The sequence below is a fragment of the Pteronotus mesoamericanus genome, unplaced genomic scaffold (assembly GCF_021234165.1).
Source record: "Pteronotus mesoamericanus isolate MK-2021 breed Mesoamerican mustached bat unplaced genomic scaffold, CSHL_Meso_final contig_24, whole genome shotgun sequence".
NCBI lineage: Eukaryota > Metazoa > Chordata > Mammalia > Chiroptera > Mormoopidae > Pteronotus > Pteronotus mesoamericanus.
In genome coordinates, this window is record NW_026555100.1 from 4314850 (window position 1) to 4339448 (window position 24599).

Below are 24599 nucleotides of genomic sequence, written 5' to 3' on the forward strand. Positions count from 1 at the left end.
CTTACTCCCAAGTCCACTTGGGAGAGGAATGGTGTTCCTTCGGCTCCCCTCCAAGAGGAAGGTATATGGCAGGGGCATGACTACCCTGCTGCTATGGGATGTATGTATGTATGTATGTATGTATGTGTTTACAGACCTACAGACCATGCAGGATTTTACCAGATGAGTTCCATGATTCTGTGTGCGGGTGTGGACTTCCTTGAAGCGAGTGTCACTCTGTGTCAGTCACCCAGAGAAAAGGTAGGTACTTATATGAACTCACAAAAATGAATTCACAAATAGGTCATCAAGAGACAGGAAAGGGGATTCTCCTCTCTCTGCAGCAGCCTCCTGAGCTGGCGGTGGCCAGGGCCAGAGGGAGACCCCTGTGAGACAGCGACAGGCCAAAGATGAGACTATGATTTTTTCATAATTGACAATGTAATTAATGAGGATGTCTCTTTATTTCTCCTTTTTTAATCCTCTGATCTAGTCCAGTGATTCTCAACTCTGGCTGCACATTAGAATCACTGAGAGGCTTTTAAAAACTAGGGTGTCTGTATCCCACCCAATCTCAACTCTTGCCTATCTCAGGCCAGTCTGGGTTCAGATGTGTTACAGGTTACATTAAGAAAAGAGTCTTGGGGACTATGCCTTGGCCAGAATGTTAAATAGGGGTGCAATTCCAATCCCATTTATCCATTTCTGCCACCCCAAAGGGCTGTGGTGTTAGCAGTAGTGCGTAAGGAGAAATCCAAGTAGAAGGGGAACCTTGGGGGAAATAAAGATACCTAAGAGTTGAGGCTAGGAAGAAGACGGTCACTCAGTAAACAGAGTTCTGAGACTTCACCGAAGTTTCATTTATTTAAGTACTTAATGAAGGAATGTTTGTTTATGTGTGTCACTACACCAGCAAGGTCCTGGTCTGGTGTATTAGAGGAACTTAATTTTTCTGTCTAAGAAGATAACCATGTATGACATAGATTTGGTCTTTCAATTTTCTTGTTAGAAAAATGAGGCACCTCTGGCAAGGATAAAATGATCACAGAATAAGAGTTGTTATGCAGTGTCAACAGCACTTACTCTGAAACTAAAATCATTTGGGGAAGGCAAGAATTTTTAAAAATATCTTTCCTTATGTATATTTTAGAAGTAACCAAGATTTTTTATGATGTTCACTGCCTATTACAAATCTAAGTAAAGCTCTGATTCATCACTCAGAAGCACTTCTAGTTAGGTAATGAATGGTAAAATACCAGTGCCACGGCCTTCAAAGTGATAGAAATTAGAAAAACATGTCAGAATAAAGCCCTCTTCTTTTACCTTTTTTGATTTTCCACAGGCCAAACCACTTTTAAATTCTGGAAAGTTTTAGGAAAAACATATTTACAAAAAAAAAATTAAGATGAAGTAATCTGGCATTTTACAATTATTTCCTCTCTTATAAATATTGGAGATTCAATCTGGAAAACTATTTCAGAAACTACTTTAATTCTTCCAAGTTGAAAACTGGATAAATTTTCACATTTCAGTTGCAAAATCCTGGTAATAAGAATTTACCATTAAAAAGTTATAAGATTTTAAACACTGCATTAAACACATACACACTTCAAATAAAAGCATCTGCTCCAAGCAATTACCTATGAGTTCTTACAATGTTTCACCCTTAAGACCATTCTCCTATTGCTAAAACATTACAACTAACTTTTTCCTTAAATAAACTACTAAAAGCAAAAACTGTAGTTTCTGTTGCCCACTTTTAGAGGACTGGAGTTCTGAGGGGGCAGCTGAGACATTCTAGCACCGCATCCTTTGGTCGACTCCTGGTCAGCAGCCTGGGCGGCGGCCTTTACATCTGCACGGACCCTGCTGCTGTGGAAGACGGGACGACCAGAAGAGCAATGTGCCTTTCCATTCGCTCTCCCACAACCTCCTTAAAATACTCTGTAAGGGGGGGTGGGGGCGGGGGGGGGGGGAGTGTGTGTGTGTGTGTGTGTGTGTGTGCGCGCGCGCACTGGCTATAATTTTAAAAAATAGGACAAAATATGCTATAATTCCAATTCTGGATGATGGGTTTTCACAGAGCAAGACTGAAAAAGGGGGGAAATACAAATCTAAGATTTTTCTTTGTTTTCAAGGTACATTTCAAAAGGAAATCTGTCAGTCTTTGAGATACCTTTCTAAAATCAAAGAACAGCCCCATCACCCAAGCTGATTGATCAATTCATGCTGAAAATGTAAAGTAGACGGATAATCTCTAGTTGTCCTCAGGTCATCTGGACAAGCCATCCTCTTCTGCTCATCTGGAGAAATGGAAACTTCTCTTTTCATTTATTTTTTATTTGCCTTTCATATGCATTGAGGTAAAAAGGCCCTGACAATAAATGGTGGTGGACCCACCAGGTTAGTGATGCGCCTATTTTGACCGATGTGCAGCACACACGCAGGCTGGGGTGAAATGAGGTGTTCAATTAAGTGACTAGCTGGTTTGCCCGTGGAATTCATGTCATGTAAGTATCTAGCCTTTAATCCTATAGGAATCTTAAAGTCCAAATGGACTCTAGTTAGATGTTAGCAGTTAGAAAAACAAAAATCATATAATATATCATTGCTGACAGTATTAAAAGATATCAATTACTACCCCTCCAGTTAGTAGGTGATACCTTTCTCAAAGTCCACTATTTAGGTAGGCTCCCTAATACTGGCAGTAGAGCTGAGACTTCAGTAACAATACATTAATATTAGTACAGCTTTTGTCACAATATACTCTACTAACATTACCCTGTGAATCTTTATACCACATGGTCACTGCCAAACAAAGAATCTGCATTCAACTTTTAAAGGGCTGCAGTGGTTTAGCAGCGTGTTCAACAGCTGAGTGCCCACCCTGCTGTAGTCACTTTTCTAGTTAGGTTGTATATAAATACTCCATTTTCCAAATTTAATAAGGGAAAAAGCTCTGGGAGTTTAATTTGTTAACTAGTATGCAAGTGCTAAACACAAGAACCACAAACTACATAAATAACAGGAACTCAAATAGACATGTAAGAGCTAAAGTTCATTTTTAAAGAATCAATTCAATATGCTACGTGCACGTTATCAATCACACTGTAATCATCATTTTCAAATCTAAGTACAACGCAGATACTCATGGGGGCACATACAACTTGGTGGAAGTGTGTGATTATGGATGAGCAGATTGAAACTGTAAATTATGTAACTGTCTCTTGTAATTACCCTGCTTGAGAACCAAAAGAAACTTCCTGTATAATTTTACAGGAGAATGGAGATTGAGATACAGAATTGCTTTTTAGTTGGTTCTAACTCTTCAACAGCTATTTAATTATGTGTGATGAGGTCAAAGAAAGTGTATGCTTAATTTATGAAAAGTTGGCACGGAGTTATTTCAAAGTAATCCTCTGAAAAGCTCCAGATTATTAATGAAACCTGATGAGTTCTCTTCCTCTTCAAGAAAGATCTATCTAAATTATTTGGTAAAATAAACAACATTTAAAACATTCACAGGCGTCATTCATTTTATTTCCTCTATGGAAACATTCATTAGGGTTTGCAAGTCTTTAACTGGATACAACTGAAAAGCTGCAGAGGTAGAAGACTGTCAGAGTCGTCAGATACATCTGCTTTGGTAGGAGTAAAAAATCTCATTAAGTTCCTTATTTATAGGCAAAAGCTCCAATACTGGGCAAATCACAGGGCAGGATTCATATGAATAGAGAATCATCTTCTTAAGAAGAAGGAATCCCATTCTGCAGTAAATAATCAGCATAACCTCATTTCAACACATTCCGAGACACTGTAGCCTTTTTCTTTCCCTTTCTTGAAATCTAACTTTTAACATCTTTTCTGTAAGCACTGTTTTTAGTGCCTGAAGATCTACCCTAAAGATTAGAACTGCTGAATATTCACCATTCTAGAAAGAAGGAAGGGCAATTTCCTACACTAGCAGTGTCTGCCAGATGGATGGAGGGAAGGAAGGAAGGCAAACGAGAATTAAGAAACAAACAAGAAAAGTGCCAATATTGCAGTGTCTTTTCTTTATCTCTTTGGCCTCTCTGCTCCGTATTTTCTCTTCAGTACACCTCTATTCGGCACAAATATTCCCTATCTGAATCCTCTATTTTATTGCCATTCTGTTAACATACAATCCTTAAATTATGTCTCTCTAGGTTTACGAGTGGACACATAATTTACAGGCATTCTATTCTCTAATGGACTAGACTCAACACCTGAGAAGGTAGGATTCTAGTATATTTCAGTACATTTTCTTCACATAAAATTGGTTCTGCAAAGTCTGACATGGAGTTGATGCCAGTATACCAAGTACCTATGTACTCACATTTCGATCTCAAAGAAATAAAGGTATCTGAGGATGTTTGGGTGTGTTTGTAAATCGCGAAGACAAGAGCTCTTTAAAGAGCTCTGGGAGGGGTGTGGAGGCCAAAGCACTCAGGTGGAACTGGGGGTCATCACGAAGCCCACCATGGTTGCTCTGTTAGTCCCCCCAAAAAGCCAAATAGGCATTGTAGCTCCTCTCCCTCCCATCCCTGCCCTGAGGTCATTGAGGTGGGATCTTCCTGGCCCAGATGTAAGGTCTACATGTAGATATTGGAAGGTCCCTGCCCATTTCTCCCCATTTCTGGAGGTGAAGGTCCCCATGAGAGGGCATGAAGAGCATCAACAGCCCTTTCCTTACTTGTGTGTCTTCACAGAAAGGTCCCTAATTCCCAGAACCCATAAATATGTTACCTTGTATGGGCAAAGAGACTTTGCAAACATGGTTAAGGTCTCTGAGATGGGGAGGTTGTCCTGGATGAGTCAGGTGGGCCCAAGATAATCACAAGGGTCCTCCCAAGAGGAGGCAAGAAGGTGAGAGTAAGTAGTAGCTGATGTGACCATGGAAGCAAGGAGATGGAGTGATAGAAGAAGGGGCCATGAGCCAAGAAATGCTTGCAGCCTCCAGGAGCTAAAAAAAGGCAAGGAAATAGATTCTCCCCTAGAGTTTCCAGAAGGAACCAGCCCTGCCGATCCATTTTAGACTTCTGATGTCCAAAACACATCTTTTTACAGAAAAAATTCTCTACTTCATTTTAAATGATGGTTCCATTTGCCCTCCAAAAAGGACATATGCAAATATATTGTGTAAAGTAAAATCTACCTGTATTACATTTTCTCAAGATTTTGGCAATACTTTTTCAATACTTTCCACTATATACGAGTACAGTATTAATTAAGAGCAGAACAAAGTGATCACTACCCAGCCTCTCTGTCCCATGACGCTCCCCCAGGGTCCAAACCACCATCACATCTTATCTGAATATTGCAAGAGCATTTGAACTGGTTCCCTAGCTCTAGTCTTACACCCCTTCTACGTAAATGTTCCCATAAACATGAAGATCCTGGGACCCAGATTCCCCACCCTGCTGGGATACAAATCCTGATCCCACTTCTTACCCTCAGATGGGCAAATTGTCTAATCTCTCTGTGTCTCAGTTTCCATACCTTAAATGTTTATTACAAGGACTAAGTGAATTTTATAAATCACTTTAGAATAGTACATGGCACTTAGTAAGCACACAATAAATATTGACCTGCTATTATTCTCTTTCAAAAAATATTTTCTACTGTATAATCATATTGCATTTTTTTTTCAATAAAGACAATTGGGTTACATGCATAATTGAATTTCTTTTAACCCGCTCAACCACTTTAAGTACTTTATAAACATTAATTTAAAATAATTTTATTGAAACAAGGAGCTCCTCTATGATGTTAATCCAGAGCGGGACTCAATATAAATAATTATAAAACAGAGGTTTCTATATTGGTAAACATGAAAATGTAGCATTACTATTAGGGTAAAAATATGTTAACCATAAACCTATGGGGGAGAAAAAAAGCCGAGTTCCTAACATAATTCCTAATATTTTCCTAACATAATTCTAAACAAACAAAATCTTTTGCTTGACCCAGACAAATATTTTTAAAAAACCAAAACTACCTTATGAGATGAAATTATAAATGTGTTGTTTAGAAATACCATCATGAGGAGGTTTTTATCTTAGAATATTCTACTTCAAACATGATGTCTCTACAATAAGCTGGAAAATATGTTTAAGGGGAATAGTTCCAAAACCAGGTAGAGCACCAGTTTCAACCAATCAGAACAAAACCTTTCTTGATCTTGTTTTAATAATGAAAAAATGCTTCCCTTGCACATACCTAACTAGGAAAATGGACCAAAGAGTTGCAAGCATTTCCTCTTGTGCACTGGCAGAGCCTGGTAGATACCTCTCACACAGCCTCACCTGGCTGGGATGAATCCTCTATGTGTTTGACTGTTCAGTGGGTAAGGACTGGATCATTTATCCTTATGGTCTCATCCCATAAGGATAACCCTGGCACAGTCTGAATAAAGCATGTTTACTGAAGCAAAGGACAAAGGAATAAATAAGTGAAAAAACAAAAAACAAAAAACAAAGACTGAGAGGAGATTTGAGATCCAGCACCAATTCTGCCATGAGCTGGTTGGGATGAATCTCGTCGCTGCTGTCAGTGATGCAAAGACGACTGACTAGATTTAGCCATTCATCTATTCCTTTACTTCCTGACCAAACCTTTCTTGGGCACACCTACTATGTGCTTGGAACTGTGCTCAGGGCTTGGAGTTCCATAGTGAACATGTCCTCGCCCTCATGATGGCATTGTTAAGGTTCCATTTAATGCTAAAGAGATTAGGTTTTCTCATACTAATTATATGCATGAAATTTTCCCAGTAGCTGGTTTCAAAATTACTCACTGCAAATTCTGGTCAACGTTAGAAATCCTAGCAGACAAAAGATTTGTGGAGGGAAAAAGTCCACCTGCATTCCAAAACTTAAAAAAATTCTGAGCTATATAAGGCAGAACAGTAGCTGCAGACTGTATGTTTCATATTTACAATGCTTTCATTGAAGCAATGAATACAAACTATTCTATAAGAGCTATTCATTTGCTCTTATTTATGACAAGCTTAGTTAAAGAAGATACATAAATAAATCGTTAGCTGCACTGCCTCATGCAACTCATTTCAATGCATTCAGTAACAGTCAACCTCTGAATAAATCACTGAGAGCTCAATTTTCAACCTCATGCTATCTTTATCATATTAAAATATATTGTACTTCAAGCCCAATGTAATAAAACAGTCATGACAAGGCCTTTAGTACAACATATTATAATGAGAAAATAAGGAAAAATAGCCATTTTCCGGATTATATTAAACTAGAATTCTATTAAAATATATGCCATCATTATACTTGATTACACAGGTCAAAACATGTCTTCCAAAACCAAACAGAAGTCTGAGGATACAGCTGCTGGTCGTGTCTTCCAACAAGTGTCCTACTGGAGCTGTGCGGGAGAGGAGGGTAGGGAGTGAGCCTACCTTAGAAAGGGCTATGAAGGACCTGAGCACTATTTCAAAAATGGACCTTATTCTTTAATGGTTGCCTTGACTGCACTCACCCAGGGAGTCTGGCGGCTGGGAAAGCTATGCGAAAAGAGCAGCTTTCTGGACAGTTTCTTAAGACTGAAGTTAGCATCTTCCTTCCAAAATAAATGCACAAGGAAATGAATTATCTGATAAAACTAAGGAAAATATAAGTGTCTCTTCAACCAACTGTGTGTAAATGTGAATTTTGTCACAGCTCTCCTTTCTCTGCCCAAGGTTTGTAGTAGATGATGACAATCTTCTTCCTGAGTGCACTGAAATGATCCTAGGAGAGAGGCTGCGCATGAGCAAAAATGCCAGACCTCAACAGAAAGCAAGCACACCCGACATTATTGGCAAGTAAGGAAGGCACAGCTGATTGATTACGTCCTAATAAAATAAAATGCTTTTTCCTAAGAACCATATGTGAGAAGAGAAAGTACATTAAGAAGGCTCTTCCCATGGTAATTCATTTAATATTTGTTCAACAAATAATAAGATCCTACTAAGTGTCAAGCTCTTCTGGAAAGTGAGACTGAAGCAGAGAGCAAAGTCTCTACCCCATGAAGCTCACTTTTGGTGAAAGATATGGACAAGAAACAATTAATAATACAGGACATATGCCACTTTCTAAATGACTTTGCACTTGCTCAGCTCAGGGCCTTTTTTAATGGTCAGTGCCACTGAAAAAAGAAAACTATTAAATAAAAATTGTATAAGGTAAATTCTATGTGTAAAATTTATAGCATCATTCAATTTGCTCATTTTTCAGTTACACAGCATGTCCCTAAGAGACCCTGTCACAGTCCCTCAAATCCCATCTTTGATGCTTGGCTTATGGGGCTCGCAAGTGGGGGAAATATTTATTCTGCCACCCACCTGAGAGAGAGTTTGCACCCCATATGAGCACTTCATGAACCCTATTCCATCATGGATAAGACAGAATTCACATGTCTTGCTGGGGTAAAAGGATGAGGCTGCTCAGCATGAAAATCACCAGAGTTCTGGCCCCCCTGGGGCTGAAGGTGGCATAATATAGGCCTACCTGTACTCGTCCTTGAGTCGTCTGCTGAAAGCCAAGCCCTAACTAAGTCAACCACAATAGTGCAAAGACACCCAGAGTCCCTTGCTGGAGAAATGGGATGCCTCACCAGGGCCTGTGAGGCTGGGACCCAGCTCCTGGAGAGAATCTGCTTACCCTGATATTATATTCAGCTTGCCCGCTGAGAGAAGCTAGTGACTTCTGCAATATGCAGTGTTTAACCTATGTGGATATCTTTTTGTTTTCTCCTCAATCTTTCCCCATCAATATTCCCCTCTGTTCTTTCTACCAATGTTCCAGTCTGGCTTAAAAACAAAAGCAACCACAAGGCTGATGGAGCTTTCCGAATCCAATTCTTTAAATTCCACTTAAACCATAGTTCCTCCAAAGTACGCTGCTTACAGCTTATCTTAACCTTCCCCGAGGCCCTGAGCACTGGTGGGCGGGGCAGGGGGGGGGGAGTAATCTTACACAAGTTTCTCAATGTCTCTGTGGCTCCCCACTCAAGATGATTAACAATAACCCATCTCCTAGGGTCTTTGTTAGAATTAAGTGAGTTAATGTATATACTTCAGGTGATCACTATGTGTCAGGCTGAATTACAATGTATATAATGTATATAATTCAGCCTGACACACAGCAAGTGCACTAGAAATGTCAGCTATGATTATGACTATTGTTGAAATGCTGACCTCTTTTTGCTTCCCTGACACAGTTCTCTCCTGATTCTTTTCCTACTTCTGGACCCATCCCAGCTTCCTCAGTGACTTCCTCATTCTCTATTACTCCCTTAAATGTTGGAATTCCAAGCACTCCACACTCAGCACTGTTTCCCTACACCCTCCCTGGGTCCTCATCTATCTGTGGTTTCAACCACTATGACATGCCCATGACTCCCAGTTGCTCCAATTCAGACCCCTGATGAGCTCTGAACTACACTGAAATTTGCATGAAAGTGTCCAAACTCACAGTGACGACAACGTGGCCAAAGCTGCACTTACTACCTTTCCAAGCTCAGTTTATTTATTCATAACCAGTATTTACTGAGCACCAGGCAGAGTTCTCCCCACAGCAGAACAACAGGAAAACACTTTCCTCATTTCCATGCAGTTACTACCACTGCCCTAGGTCAGACCTTCTCAGACGCTTGCTTCTTAAATTCAATTTCTTTTTATTTGCACCAAAAAGTATGAATAAGAAGAAAGTAAAAATTGCCTGTAATTCTAATTCTAGAGATAATCTGGAAATATCTGTTCTTCCTTTCTTTGCATATACTTTTTACATAATTGAGAACATGCTATATATATAATTTTGAAAGCCATTTATCATAAATATTTTCCTATTTTATTAAAAATTCATCAGAGCATAATTCTTAATGGCTAATAATATTCCATTACATGGAGAGACCATAAATTTCTTGGGGGACTGGTTTTCTCTTACCTTTACAAACTGGGGCTGTCTCAGTTTTTTTTTTTAACTTGTAAATGAAGACACTGAAGGACAAAACATTAACTCTTTGAGTGACAGGAGGATTTGGGGGATTTCATTTTCTCTTGGTATTGTATCTATGTTTACCTAGCTTTTCTACTGTGAGTTTATAGTGCTATAATTGGGATGAAAGCAAAAGGAAAGTCCACTATTTAAAAAAATAAAAATACAAAACCAGTGTTGTTATTAAGCATGAAAATGCTTATTGATTAAAGTATCTTGATTTCCTTAGAATAAATTCCTTTAAAAAATAAGTGTTAAAAGTGTTTTTGATACATACTGTTGAAGTTCAGAAAAACGCCCACCAATTTATACCTTCTCCAGTATAAATACAACAGGACCCACCTACGTCAATTTGATTAGACTTGGGTAAATCTTAAAGCCTTTGCTAATTTGATAGGCAAAATAATGATAATCTTGCAGTTATTTGAGTTTGCATTTTCAGATCACCAATAATTTTTTTATATTTTAACTATCCATTAGTATTTGAAAGAATTTAGTGTTGTGTCTAAGGGTCAAAGTGCTTGGGATATGAGTTGCAGCTAAGCTATAATTTATTATTTAGGTAACTGTGATTCAGTTTCTTCACCCCATGGAATGAATGAGGATAAAAGCACACTCTCAACCATTATTGTAAGGATGGAGGGAGTCAGCATTCTTTGCAAAAGTGGCTGGCACATTGTAGGCACTCAGGAAATGACAGCAATGTTCCTGTCATCAATAATTTTCTTCTCTGCATATTCTGCATTCACGCTCTCTACTCTTTTTTTTCTATTAGGTTTGTGTTTTAACACTGCACATCTTTCTTTTTATGTGTTTTAAAATACTACAGATATCAATCTTTGCCTGGTACATTTGTTGCAAACATCTTTCCTATTATGTTTGCTTTTAAATGCTAATACTTTTTACTATATAGAAGTTTTATATTTCTATATAGTTAAGTCCATCTGTATATTCTTTTGTGATTTCTTTTACTGCTTTAATGCTTAGGATGTTGTTTAACCATCAGATAAATAATTATATATCTTTTCTTTTACTTTTTAAATGTCTGTGTTTGTTTTTTTTTGTTAACCATCTAAGTGCTTAAATTACCTGGAGTTACTTTTGTAGTTTCCCAAACACCGAACATTTTTCCTCACATGGTCATGCCTTTGAAAACACTGGTTCCCTCACCCTAGAATGTCTTCACTCCAACTTCTTGTGAGCTCTATATGTATAGTGTACAAACATCTTGTCCAGCAACTGTTGACTTGTCTGTCTGTGAACTTGACCACCCAGCAAGAGATACACTGTCTTCATTTCTGTCGCTGGTGTTTAGCAGAATATATAGACTAGGGTGCTCCAATAAACAAAGGTTGAATGAAAGGGTGAAAAAAAAAAAGAATACAATAACTTTTTCCACCTTCCTTCATTATCTAGTTTAGAATCAGATAAATGCATTTACAAAAACGCTCAAGTAAGTAATGATGCCGACCTCTTTCTCCACTGCCTGGCACAATGTTCTATAACCTACTGCTGAGTCAGCTGCCGTTCCCTGCATCTCCCCAGGGCAAGCCGTGGAGGACAGGTTTTGTATCCTCCTCCCTAGGCAGGTTTCTGGCTCTGCAGGCTTCAATCAAAAACAATTCATTATCTGCTCACCCAAGGCCCAGCCAGCAGAGTCCTAAACAATTGAAAATATATATTAACAGACCACAGTAACTGTTGTATAAGTATATACCAATCAATATATACCCAAGGCTTTTCACTACAGCGCTTCTAAAAGTGTGAAATATTGAAAATAACCCATATGCCCATACTTAGGAGAGTAAGTGAATAAATTATGAACATCACAATGGAGTACTACGCAGCTGTAGAAGAAAATAAGCAGTAGTGTGGAGTGATTTCCAGGACAAACTGTTAAGTGGAAAAAAGCAAAATATAAAAGACTATCTATAGTGTGCTATCCTTTTGTGTGGGAAAGAAAGAGAAATGAGAAAATATACATTTTCTCACTTGTACAAAAGAAACACAGGAAGGATCGGCGAAACTAATTAGATTGGCGACCTGCAGGAAACGACTGGGGAGTGAGACCGGGTGGAGGGTACAGGGGAGGAGATGATGATTCTCTGACTATACCCTTTAATATAGTTTCAACTTTGAACAATCATGTCAATGTTTTATACTCTAAAAAGGAAGGCAATGAGGATCGGGGAAAAAACTGAAGTGGATAACAAACAGAAAAAATTAAGCCTAACTGTATTTCATATAAAGACTATAACCACACTGAAAAGTGGTTATATTAAAATTAAAAAGAACTAATCCAGCCCTGGCTGGCGTGGCTCAGTGGATTGAGCACCAGTCTGTGAAAGTCTGTGAACCAAAGGATCACTGGTTCAACTCCCAGTCAGGGCGCATACCTGGGTTGTGGGCCAGGTCCCCAGTAAGGGGCGCTTAAGAGGTAACCATACACTGATGTTTCTCTCCCTCTCTTTCTCCCCCCTCCCTTCCCCTCTCTAAAAACCAGTAAATAAAATTTTTTCAAAAAGTACTAATCCAAGTAACATTTGAACACAGTATTCTGACTAAATATAATCACGGTAAAGGAAATAAAGAACTATATAGATGGTCCTGCATTTACCACGGGGTTACATCCCAATAAACCCATCATAAATTGGGGAAAAAAAAAATAAAAAAAGCTTGACAACACAGGCACTGGAATATCAGTTGCCAGTTGCTTGTCCTCATGACCACATGGCTGACTGGAAGCTGCGGCTTGCTGCCACTGCCCAGCAAAACAACAGAATATCGTACAGCAAGTGTAACGCTAACCCTGGAAAAGATCAAAATTCAAAATTTGAAGTACAGTTTCTACTGAAATGAGTATTGCTTTCATACTACTGTAAAATCAAAAAATCATACCCATCATTAAGTCTGGCACCATCTGTATACAAACACTGACCTGTGCTTAATTAAAAGGTTTATTTTCACAGCAGTATTAGTTAGCAATTCTGAAGCTATTAATGTGTATTTCAGGGTTTAACATGTAAATAAATATACTGTGAATAATGGATGTTGGGTTTCTTACTATTAGAAAAGAGAGTTACAAATATAAGAACATGGAAGGATAGAACCAAACCTTGTGGTGGTGATAACCTGGAATGCAAGGTCACAGCACAAACTGATGACAGATGTGAGTGTATGCGTATGTGTGTGTGTGCATCTGGACCATCATCTTGTATCGGAAAGTAAGGAGGCAGTCAAAGGGTGGGGCATGTCTGAAGGACATAGGATGCAGCTTGAAGCAGTTCCTGCCGAATAAATCTGGGATAATCTGAATATCAAAATAAATAATGGCAGCAACAAGTTACAAACCACAAAGTAAGTTAAAAAAATAACCCACAAGTCTATAATTATATAAATAAATGAATAAAGCAATTACTGAATTAAAAAAATTAATAAAGAAAGCTCTTCCCTACACTAAATGTCAACTAGCAAGTAGAAGATACACTGGAATTAGAAAATCACCATTTGGTAATAACTATTTTACCAAATGGTTATTATATAATAATAATATGTAATAACTATTTTAGAGAAGAATCATGAATGAATGCTAAAAATAGTAGGTAAGATTAGATAAGAAACAGGATGTTTAGATAACCCCAAAGTGTCTTCTTATCAGATATTTACTGATTACGAAGGAAAAACAGGTTATTTTGCAATGAGGAAACCTAGCAGGCACCACCTTAAGCCAGTAATGGGACAACTAAACTATCATGTGATCTTGCTAAGATGGATTGATGACACAGCACCATTTTTGTGGCATTCCTGACAAAAAAATATATTAATTTGAATCTAATCATGGAAACATCAGAAAAGCCCAAACTGAGGAACGTTGTACAAAATCAGTCAAGGTAACAATGTTAAGGTAAAAAAAAAAAAAAAAGAAAGAAAAAGAAAACCCCCCTCAAATGACTCATTTGCTATTCCAGATTACTGAAGAGACTTAATAATTAATAACTAAATTCAACGTGTGATCCTAGATGGGGAAACTTTTTTTTTCATAGGAAGGGCATTCATGAAAACGGGCAAATTTGAAATTTGAACAGGATTAGATAATAGTGTTGAATCAACATTAATTTCTTGCTTCTGATAATCTATGGTCATGCAAGACAGCATCTTTGCTTTCAGAAAAACACTAAAATATTTAGGGATAAAGGGGTAACAGGTCTGCAAATGATTCAGAAAAAGAATTTCATACATGTATTTTAAATGATATGGGGATGGGAAAGGAGAGGGAGGGAGAGTAGCAGCAAGAAAGCAGAAAGCAGAAAGCAGATGTGATAAGTTCACATCTGAGAAATCTGGGTGGAGAGCATATGGGAATTCTTGTTACTATTTTTGTGACTTTTCTCCAAGTCTGAAATTATTTCAAAATTAAAGGAAAAAGTGTGAGCTGGATAAGGCATTGCTGGGCAGGTCTGGAAGCAGGGGCAGGCCACAGCCTGGCAGGGGACGGCACTCCAGCGGCAGGTCAATATCCCAGCAAGTACCTGGGAAGAAGAGCAGCTACTTGCTTTGGGAGGCTTTGAAGCAAGAACCACAAGTTTTGTGGGAAAGAGGCTTGTCCTGAAGTTTTGAGATGTCTAGTGGGCATGAAGAGTGGGTGTGTGTGCATGTGTGTGTGTGTGGAGACAGATGGGAAGGACTTCAAAATTTTCTGGCTGACAAAGGGAATCTCAGAATCCAGAGGAGAGATAATCAGCTTCAACCCATGACAGTCATGCCCTCCTCCACCCAGAAGGTGGTTTGAGCAGGCTGGGTGTTGGTGTCCTCTGGCCAAGCTCTGCAAATGACCCCTGCTCTGACAAATCCTGACACACTCTGCTGTCCTAGGAAGAGAGAGAAAATTTATTCCAAAAACTGACCATTTGGTGGTAGATGACCATTCCACCTCTCTTGACTGGCCTGGAGAACAGTGTTCAATTCAAAGCCATGGATTCACAGTTCTTTATATACACACAACGCATTATATTTCACCGATGCCTATGATCCAGGGGTAAGTGACAAGCAGTTTCAACTTCTTAAACTAGCAGTTGTTACAAACAAAATAAAGATTTTTCCTGCCTTACAACTTTCATTACATTATTGAAAATACATCCCTTGACCAAAGAACCTCAGGATCATATACAAAATATAAATAAAATAAATATAACTCTTCAAAGGTCCCTTCACAACAGATTTTGGAAAACCCACGATCCTGGTTAATCTGTTTCACTCTGAGTTCTGAATTATGAGGGTGATAAGGATTATGAGAGGCAGTTTAACTCCTTATTTTGCAGAAGATTGCATCTAAATCGTTCTAGAAAGATGTTTATCTATTATTATTTTAAGTAACTCCAAAGAAGATGCTACCAATTTTTTCAGTAGTCTGTCTTCTTTAAAAGCTTAGTAGCAAAGGAGTTTATTTTTGGTTTTAAATTTATATTGGCTTTACACTTCTAATTTTCTTTGAATGTTGTAAAATTCTTCCCCTGATCTCCTCTTCTGAAGGAATAACACCAATCCCCTTCAAAGTTATTCAAATCATTCACCACACCCCTTAACCCACTCCAGTATAGGGGCAATGCCAAGGGTACAGGAAAGAGAAAATCCAAAGTTACACCCTCAGCCCTGCACTGCTTGCACACACCCTAATGGATGGCATTTATCATGATGGCCCTGACCCATCCAGAAAGATTCTATTATGTTTCATTGTTCATGTTTAAAAATATAGGGTAGGCTCTAATACAGTTTTCACAAAAATGGCTGACATATTTAGCATTGGAAGATAATGTCTTTGTTTCTGGGTTGTTCCCTTATGTAGAAGGCCTCAATACCAGATCATGCTGTACAAATAAGATGCTAGTGTATCTGGAGAATTCCATTTTTTCCTGATAAGTCCTAGTCCCTTTTTAATTTTAGGTAGAAAATTCTTGTGGGCAGCGACCCTATCACTCTGAAGATTCAATTCAAATCAACAAAAATAATGCAAAATTATTTATTATCCATAAAAACACTGTCCCACTGAATACAAAGAAGAAGGTATTTGAGAAGTTTACAGTAAATTGGAAGTATGACACATCAATAATTACAAAAGAGTGAATTATGTCTAAGTGCCATACTACAGAGATGTGGAGCCAAGAAGGGAATGAGATGAAACTCTAGGAAGCGTGGTCAAAAAGAAGAGGATCTTGACCTGGCTCTCAACAATGTTTAAGATTTTGAAAAACCAGAGGCTGGGAAAGAGGCAGTGGTCATTTCAGCGAAGGAACTGCACAGACAAAGAATGGAAATATGAGAACATTTTCAGAATATTTGAGGAAACAGAGTTTAGCAGTTGAAAAAGCCTGTAAGATAGGCTGGAACCAGATGTTGGAAGACCTTGAACACTGAACTGAAAAGTTTGCCTTACTCTCTACGTACACTGAGTATCAATAGTTGAAGTCTTGAATGGCTGCTCTGCATACCAGAGATTATAATATTTATGAACAACTTATGAACGCTGGCTGCAAAAAACTCTAGGACAAATCAGATTTGCCCTTTGAAGCGATTATAGCTAGGACTCTGTAAATAAAAATGGTGGACTCCTGGTAAGATCATCCGCCAAGGGAAAGCTGGATTAGGAAAGAATAGACAAGACTAGGACAATGAATTAGTAACTAGAAATGTTACCCAAGAATACAAAAGATAATCAATAAAAAAATACTTCAGAAAAAATCCTTCAATGTCAACAAATCTTACAAATCAGTCTAAAACTGCCATACAGTTATTTTATACCCAGACTTTAATATTTCAAAACCTAATAATATAGATTGGATTCAACATATTTCTTTACAGTGTTCCTTGAGCATATTTACATTGTGGTTTTTGCATCTGATGTACTGAATGAATTTTACAATTTCCTGAATTTTTCTTCTTTCAGTTTAAAAGAAGACAAACTACAATCTGATGAAGAAGAAGCACACAGTTCCTAGCGACAGATTTTTACACTGTCAGAAATAAGCATTATCATGGGATACCTGGCCTTTGTGTTATCTAAGCGTTGCCATACCGCTACACTTACACATGCAATATAGCATAAAGAAGGAGAAAAACACTACCATTCTTCTTATATTATCCTGTGCATACTTTTATATATTATTGCAGTTTTAATTGAGGAGACTCAAAAGATGCCAATACGTATTAAAAAATGTTCCTTGGGCAATCTCTAGATATGAACATCGTAATAATTTCCATAATTGAAAAGGGAAACGAATGAAACAAGACAGTTACTTCTTCTAGAGAGGCTCAAAGTATAGGCTACCTAAAGAACTGTTTTTCTAAAGAGAAATATTCCTTTCCTGCTCTGTACTGTACAAGATTATAGGCAAAAATTTAGAAAGCTGAAAATCCTTTTAAATAACACTTTTTTCAGCTTTAATCGCAAATAATTGCCTCTTTTGGTGCTAATGAGCATGAACACCATGGAATGGAATGCAATTCTGCCGGTTCATTCAGGGTAATGGCTTTGTAAGCTAGTGACTCTGCTGAGAGATCTAGTCTCAATTTCCTGGAGTACAGAAGTGAGCAGCAGTAAATTTTTCACTTGAGGAAGATTTTCTAAGCTATGTAAATATAAATAGAAAACCCATTATCTATTGATAAAAACAACAAAGGTTAAATAAAGTTTTATGTTACTCTTTCCTTTCACAGCCATCAGCTCGCTGGATCAGGAAAGTAAATAAAGCACTTCACTTACTGAAATCAATGAGAAACCGTCCAAATCCTTGCCTTTGGTGCTGGGGCATGATCATTATGCAGGAGACATTATACTTCTGCTGGCAAAGCTTTTCCTGCGGGAAGGAGAAACAGATCAAGTATGTCAGAACTCTGCTGAAGTGGGCAATTCCCTGCACCTGCCATCGTCCTTGTAAAATAGTCCACTTAGGTGAGCCGAAGTGTTAGGTGAGGATCAAGCAGAATAATCCTACTGTTAATCAACCAAATCATCAGCTAACGACAAATCATCAACTCCAGGCATGCCTCTCAATTATGTCTTTATTCTTGGAAGTCAGCACCATAAAATATGAACAAAGAATCCAAGGAAATATGAGCCAAATGAAACAACACAAACGGTATGGGAGAAATGCTCAAACAACTTGGGGGATGGGTTAAAAACAAAACAAAATAGAGAATTACCCAGAGAGGTAAGTTAGGACTTAGCTGGCTACCTTGCTAAATAACTTACAACTCTACAATAGCAGTATGTCTTCTGCCATTGAGCAAATGCCCCAGTGAAAATAAAATAGTATGTATGGGGGTAGATTTGCACAAATACACTTCTCGTATGAAAAAAGTCTAAGTAAAAAGCTAGAGAAATAATTAATCTGCATTTCAAACTAGGAATATAAAACAAAACAAAAGAGACAACAGCAACAAGAAACCCCAAAGCCTCCAAAAAAAGTGAGGCCAAAAGCAGCCTGAAACCAAAAGGAAGATTGGGAAGAATATGTTCTTACAGCTAAGGAAGATTTGCAGTTTTCATGGGATGTGGCATCAGAGCAGCAATATTTTATTCAGAGTACACAGAAGCCGCCAAAACCTACACAGAGAAGATCTGGTAAAGGCTTCTGAGGCCGTGAATGCTCTGGCCAAATACAAACCACAAATAAGACTGACCACAAATGGTACTAACCACATCAAATAATGACTTCAGAACACCCAGATCTTTAATGAACCTATTTGAAAGATCACAGGAAACATTTGTGGAAAAAATCCTACAGGGCAGAATTAAAGATTTCATTGTGAAAAAGATGCGTTTCCAACTTTTGCACATTTGTGGCTGTCTGTAGAGTCTCTACGAAATGAGGAGGAAGAACTAGTATGTGTCAGTTTTCCTAATAAACAGGATTGTCCATCACTGACTGTGAACATCAGTGGCAAAGGTTTGAAATAATTAGGCTATCTTGCAAAGTTAGACAAACGGGTCATTCTATCTAAAAAGAGATGTACACTGGGTTAAAAGGATTCATCCTTGATGCCATTCTTTTATGCCAAAGTATCCCTACCTATTCCTGCGAGATTTTTTGAAATGCAACTCAACAGTGTTCCTCTCCCCACTGACCCCCTTCTCTAACAAGTTATTACAGCTAAATCCTAATCTTTGTATAAAATAACTCTCCGTTTCTCTCTCCTCTTTAGAGAAATCTATTATTTGCTTGGAAAGTCATATGCATGTAATAATTTACAATGAATTTTTCTAGGTCATCTAGGCCATTCTCTGGCTATAACCTTTAGAATTTGGTTTAAGTATAATTCCAAAGAGCCATAGTCCTTCACATTTCAATTGACATTTAGAATATGGTTTGATTTGTATCTGGTCTTTTAACATGGTTATTTTTTAGATGAATTTTTGTTCCACTACACTGTAAAAGAACACTAGAACTCTGAGTATGGTAAGAAATTACAGTAGTTACTGCTATACTCTAAAAGAAACTGGACAAAATGAAAGTAGTTTAGCTTGTTCTGAGTAAATGCGGGAGACTCAAACCACAAGAGTCACCGTCAACCACACAAGCAGAGGCCAGTCCAAGCAGGACAGGGACAGCAGGCGCCTTTAAGCATCTGTGTTTAAACTCATATATCTTTAAAGAGAAACATGTTATAATAGAAAGGACAATCATTACCACTAGTCTTTTAACTTTTCAGAGAAAAAGATCTTCATATACCTATAGAATATGTAAGATGTTTTATAAATTATATAAATAAATTTCTGAAAGTTTTGTGTTGATTCTGTCATCTTTTGAGTCTGTAATAGACCTGCATATATATTCTACCTTTAGCTCTTCCATGAAAATGACAATTTTAAAAAGCATTCCATTTATATTATGCAAGAGTAGAGTCATTAAAATTCATTTATCACCTTATACAAAAAATATATCATAAAAGAAAGAAAACACAGGGTTTAGATCATTTTACCTTCTGCCTGAAGTCTTAATTATCACCCTGGCACATTAAACCATTTCCTAGGTGTCTAATAATAGTTAAGGTCATTACCTGGTAGTAAATACTCCAAACTCAGTTTTCCTTCACTGCATATGAGTTGTTTCTCAAAAGCCTTTGGACAGAAGAATGTGAGAGAATTGCTCTGAACCAGTGGGAAAAAAACTATATACACTCCATATAGCAAGGCCTTCCCTACGTTAACAGTTGGAGATACTTAGGCCTTCTAAAGGTGAGGTTGCTTTAGATCTTAAAACAAGAGCACAGAGAATAACAGATGAAAGAGTAAAACCAGTCATTATATCAGCTTCACTATCCAAATGCCAATGTTTCAATTCACTAGATACTGATAACCACAGAGGGAATGCACTGAGGAGAAATGAGAATTACCTCTCAAACGCTACATTACATCCAAACCTTCATGTTGACACCACTTAGTGAGAAAAAGGAAATAAGCTTAACATTTAGAAAATCAAAGACACTAGATGGTTTGTAGGCAGCAATTATAACGCTATACAGATGCTGACAGTCAGGAAAGCAAACAGTGCTGAGGTCTCTTGCACACTTCCTAGGCACAGTGTTTATCGTTTTTTGTTTTGTTTTGAAATGAGTTCTGAAGAACCTGAGCTCTTTAGGAACATGTGTCACTTATTCAAATTATAGTGATAAAAAAGCCCGCCCTATTCAAAGAATTGGGCTCTACTAAAAACATTCAGAAAAAGAAAACGAAGGTCATACTGGCTCTTGTTTTACCTTAGAGAAGTATCCAACCAGATGACAGCCCTTTTCATCATTTTTTGTTAGGACATAAAAAAGGAATGGCTCGACATCATAATACAACGTTTTGTGGTCCAGGAAGAGCTTGGCTAACAAGCAAAGGTTTTGGCAATAAATTTTGCTCATATTTCCATCAACCTAGCAAAAAGAAACAGACAACATTATTTAACATAGAAATACCATTCAATATAAAATTGTTTCTTTTATATGGTGTTTGGAAAGTACAGTTTTATTTCCACATCCCAAACTGAGAGATTAAAACACTCCATTAAACAAGTATAAAGTTAAACAGAAAATTAGTGTTACCTGGCAAATCACAATTCCACCTTTTCTCTTAAATTATGGTAAATTTAAGATAGCTTTACATCTCTTTAAGCTACCTGAAGAAAGGCCAAGCCACTAACAAAGGAGTAATTTTTATTTGCAATTTATTACGAGTAAAAAATGATCAGGCATGACCTCTCTGCTTGAACCAAGTAAACCTGAATTAAAGAAATGGAAACAAATCAAAATACTGTTCAAGTAAGTTAAACTTCATGTTGTTTTCAAAAGGGCCTCACATAAAAATAAAATAAATGAACTGTATTCCTCTGATTCTTCACAAGTGAGGATTAGCAAAAGAGGTTTCTTCCATTTTGGTTTTATCCCAAGCATCATTTCAAATATAATTGGAAAAGATAAAATTTCTATGTTGGGAATACTTACAGAGAAAGTGAGATGAATTTCAACCTACAATAAGTACCATGATTACAGTCTACTTCTCTTCAAAATAAAAGAATCAAGCTGTGATACTGATGGCTATAGACAGGAGGCTAAGCACAGATGCCAATTTCTTTGATCAAATGTAGTTACTTGTTGAAAACAGAAATCACAGCAGATTCAAGAAGAATTTCCCCAGCACTTTTCTTAGGGGAAACGGGTATTTGCTAACCAGAGCTCTTTAACAATGAACTTGACTGTTCTTGAGTCTCCTGTGGACCATAAAGGTTCTCATATTGCACAAATTATTTTTAGACTTCATATAACTATTTCCCTTGGATAAAACCTAGGTCCCACACATAGCAACATAATCAAATATGGGCAACGGGCACAGAGGATACAATTCTCTCTTTAATTAAAGAAAGGTTTTATGTATTTGGGAGTATGGTCCTTCTGGAAATGGTAGTACATTACAAAAAGGACAAAGATGTATCTGTGAACCAGAAAAATAGAGATGACAATGCCGAAGCAAATTCTTACCAGTTGTGAAAGGTCTAATATAGCATGCTTTCAAGAGTGATAAAGACAGGAAAGCAGTAATCTGTGTTTATTCTTTCTTTATTTTATAAGATACTTAGGAAACTACTAAGGTAAGTTTCCTCTGTGCTTTATTATAAGTATTAACTTAAGATTCTAGAATAGGGTCCTTGGCCCTTATCCAATTTATTGGATTATATTTTTGTTACTTTTCTAAAATGTTTTATTGATTATGTTATTATAGTTGTTCTGATTTTTTCCCCTTTGCCCCCCTCCACCCAGCACCACCCACTCCCTCAGGCAATCCCCACACCGTTGTTCATGTCCGTGGGTCATGCACAGAAGTTCTTTGGCTGCTCCATTTCCTATACTGTCCTTAACATCAGTATGGTTATTCTGTAACTATTTGTACTTCTCAACCCCCTCACCTCTTCACCCATTCCCCTACACCCCCCTCGCATCTGACAACCATCAAAATGCTCTTTGTATCTGTGGTTCTGTCTCTATTCTTCTTGCTTGCTGAATAGTTTTTAGATTCAATTGTTGACAAATGTATTATTTTTGCCATTTTATTGTTCATAGTTTTGATCTTCTTTTTCTTAAATAAATCCCTTTAATATTTCATATAGTAATGGTTTGGTGATGATGAACTCCTTTAGTTTTTTCTTGTCTGGTAAACTCTTTGTGTGTCCTTTGATTCTAAATGCTCTCTTTGCTGGGTAGAGCAATCTTGGATGTAGGTTCATGACTTTGACTATTCCTTGCCAATCCCTCCTAGCCTGCAGTTTCTTTTGAGAAATTAGCTGACAGTCTTATGGGAACTCCCCTGTAGGTAAATAACTGCTTTTCTCTTGCTGCTTTTAAGATTCTCTTTATCTTTAACCTTTGGCATTTTACTTATGATATATCTTGGAGTGGGTCTCTTTGTATCCATCTTGTTTGGGACTCTCTGTGCTTCCTGGACTTGCATGTCTATATCCTTTACCAAGTTAGGGAAGTTTTTCTTTCATTTTTTTTTCAAATAGATTTCCAATGTCTTGCTCTCTCTCTTCTCCTTCTGGCATCCCTATAATGCAAATGTTGGACCTCTAGAAGTTGTCCCAGAGGCTGCTTATCCTATCCTCATTTTGGGGGGTTCTTTTTTCTTCTTGTTGTTTTGATTGGTTGATTTTGCTTCTTTATGTTCCAAATTATTGACCTGATTCTCTGTTTCATCCACTTTAAGGTTGTTTCTCTGTAATTTTTCTTTATTTCAATTACTGAATCCTTCATTTCTGACTGGATCTTTTCTATGCTGTTGAGGTCCTCACTAAGTTCCTTGTGCATCCTTATAATCAATGTTTTGAACTTTGCATCTGACAGATTGCTTATCTCCATTTCTTTTAGCTCTTCTTCTAGAGTTTTAATCTGTTCTTTCATTTGGGCCATGGTTCTTTGCCTCCTCGTTTTGGTAGCCTCCCTGTGTTTTTTTTTTTTTCTCTCTATGTATTAGGTAGAGCTGTTGTGACTCCCTGTCTTGGTAGTGTGGCCTAGTGTAGTAGGTGTCCTGTAGGGTCCAGTGGCACTGTCTCCCCTATCACACAAGGTGGGTACTCAAGGTGCGCCCTTTGTATGGGCAGAAAATACCCTTCTTTTGTAGTTGAGCCGTGGTTGCTGTTGGCAGATCAATGGGAGGGTTTAACCCAGATCAGTCAGCTGCAAGGATTGGCTGTGACTACTTATCACCAACTACCACTCTCTGTGGAGGACCAGCTGTGTAGGGGCAGGGTGGTGGTGCTCCAATGTGGTCTATAACTGTCCACTGCCTGTGCTGGCCCTGAGGTTTCCTGGGTGGTACAGGCCAACTACAGGCCCCAGCTATGTTTTGCCTGGGGCCACCTTTCCTGAGCAATAAAGCAATCTGAGACAGCTGCTGCTTGTGCTGGGATTGGAGATTCCCAGGAGAAACCAAGCTTTGAATCTAGGTTGGCTGCTGCTAGTGCCAGGCCTGGGGCTCACTGAGGCCAGCTCTTGCTTGTTCGACAGGTTATAGGAAATTGTGCAGTATGAATTAACTGACCAGCCATTGGAAAAGCAGCTTGGGTGGGCCTGTAAGTTGGGTGAGGTGGAGTCTCTGGCAGGTCAGACAGTGTTAGCCAGGTTGATGGGAGTCTCAGGTATGGCACCAGCCCTCCAGCTCTGTGGCACTGCAGGGGGAGGGCTCAGAAAAAGGACGATGGCCTCCGCTTGCCCTGGTGCCAGACACTTCAGCCCCTCCCAGTATGCCACCAGTGCTCTCTAAGGGGCTACCCTGGCACTGGAGCTCAGAAGAAGTGAGTCTGAGTAGGTGACTCTGTGTGTGGGTTCTTTAAGAGGAACTGCCTGGGGCTCTAGAAGTTTCTCCAACCAACACAATCCCCACTGGTTTTTGCAGCCAGGAGCTGTGGGGATTCATCTTCCTGGGACTAGAATCCTGGGCTAAGGGGCCTGGTGTGAGGCTGGGACTCCTCACTCCTGAGATTTTCCTCCCAAATTTCAATCCACCACACACAGGTATGGGACCAGCCTGTTCAGCAACTGCACCCCTCCTACCAGTCTGCATGGATG

At 38.3% G+C, this 24599-nt stretch overlaps 1 protein-coding gene across 5 annotated transcripts in view; it reads right to left on the minus strand.

Annotated features, from left to right (window-relative positions):
* KAT6B (lysine acetyltransferase 6B) overlaps window positions 1-24599 on the minus strand; it is a 173059-nt gene that overhangs the window by 17224 nt on the left and 131236 nt on the right. For 4 of the 5 annotated variants that reach the window (XM_054572529.1, XM_054572531.1, XM_054572530.1 and 1 more), the window contains exons 12-13: window positions 20754-20915; window positions 17758-17851 (exon numbers count right to left, since the gene is read on the minus strand). In XM_054572529.1, the coding sequence (XP_054428504.1) occupies window positions 17758-17851; window positions 20754-20915 (256 nt within the window). The remainder of the gene's footprint in view (window positions 1-17757; window positions 17852-20753; window positions 20916-24599) is intronic. The other variant, XM_054572532.1, reaches the window with a different exon arrangement.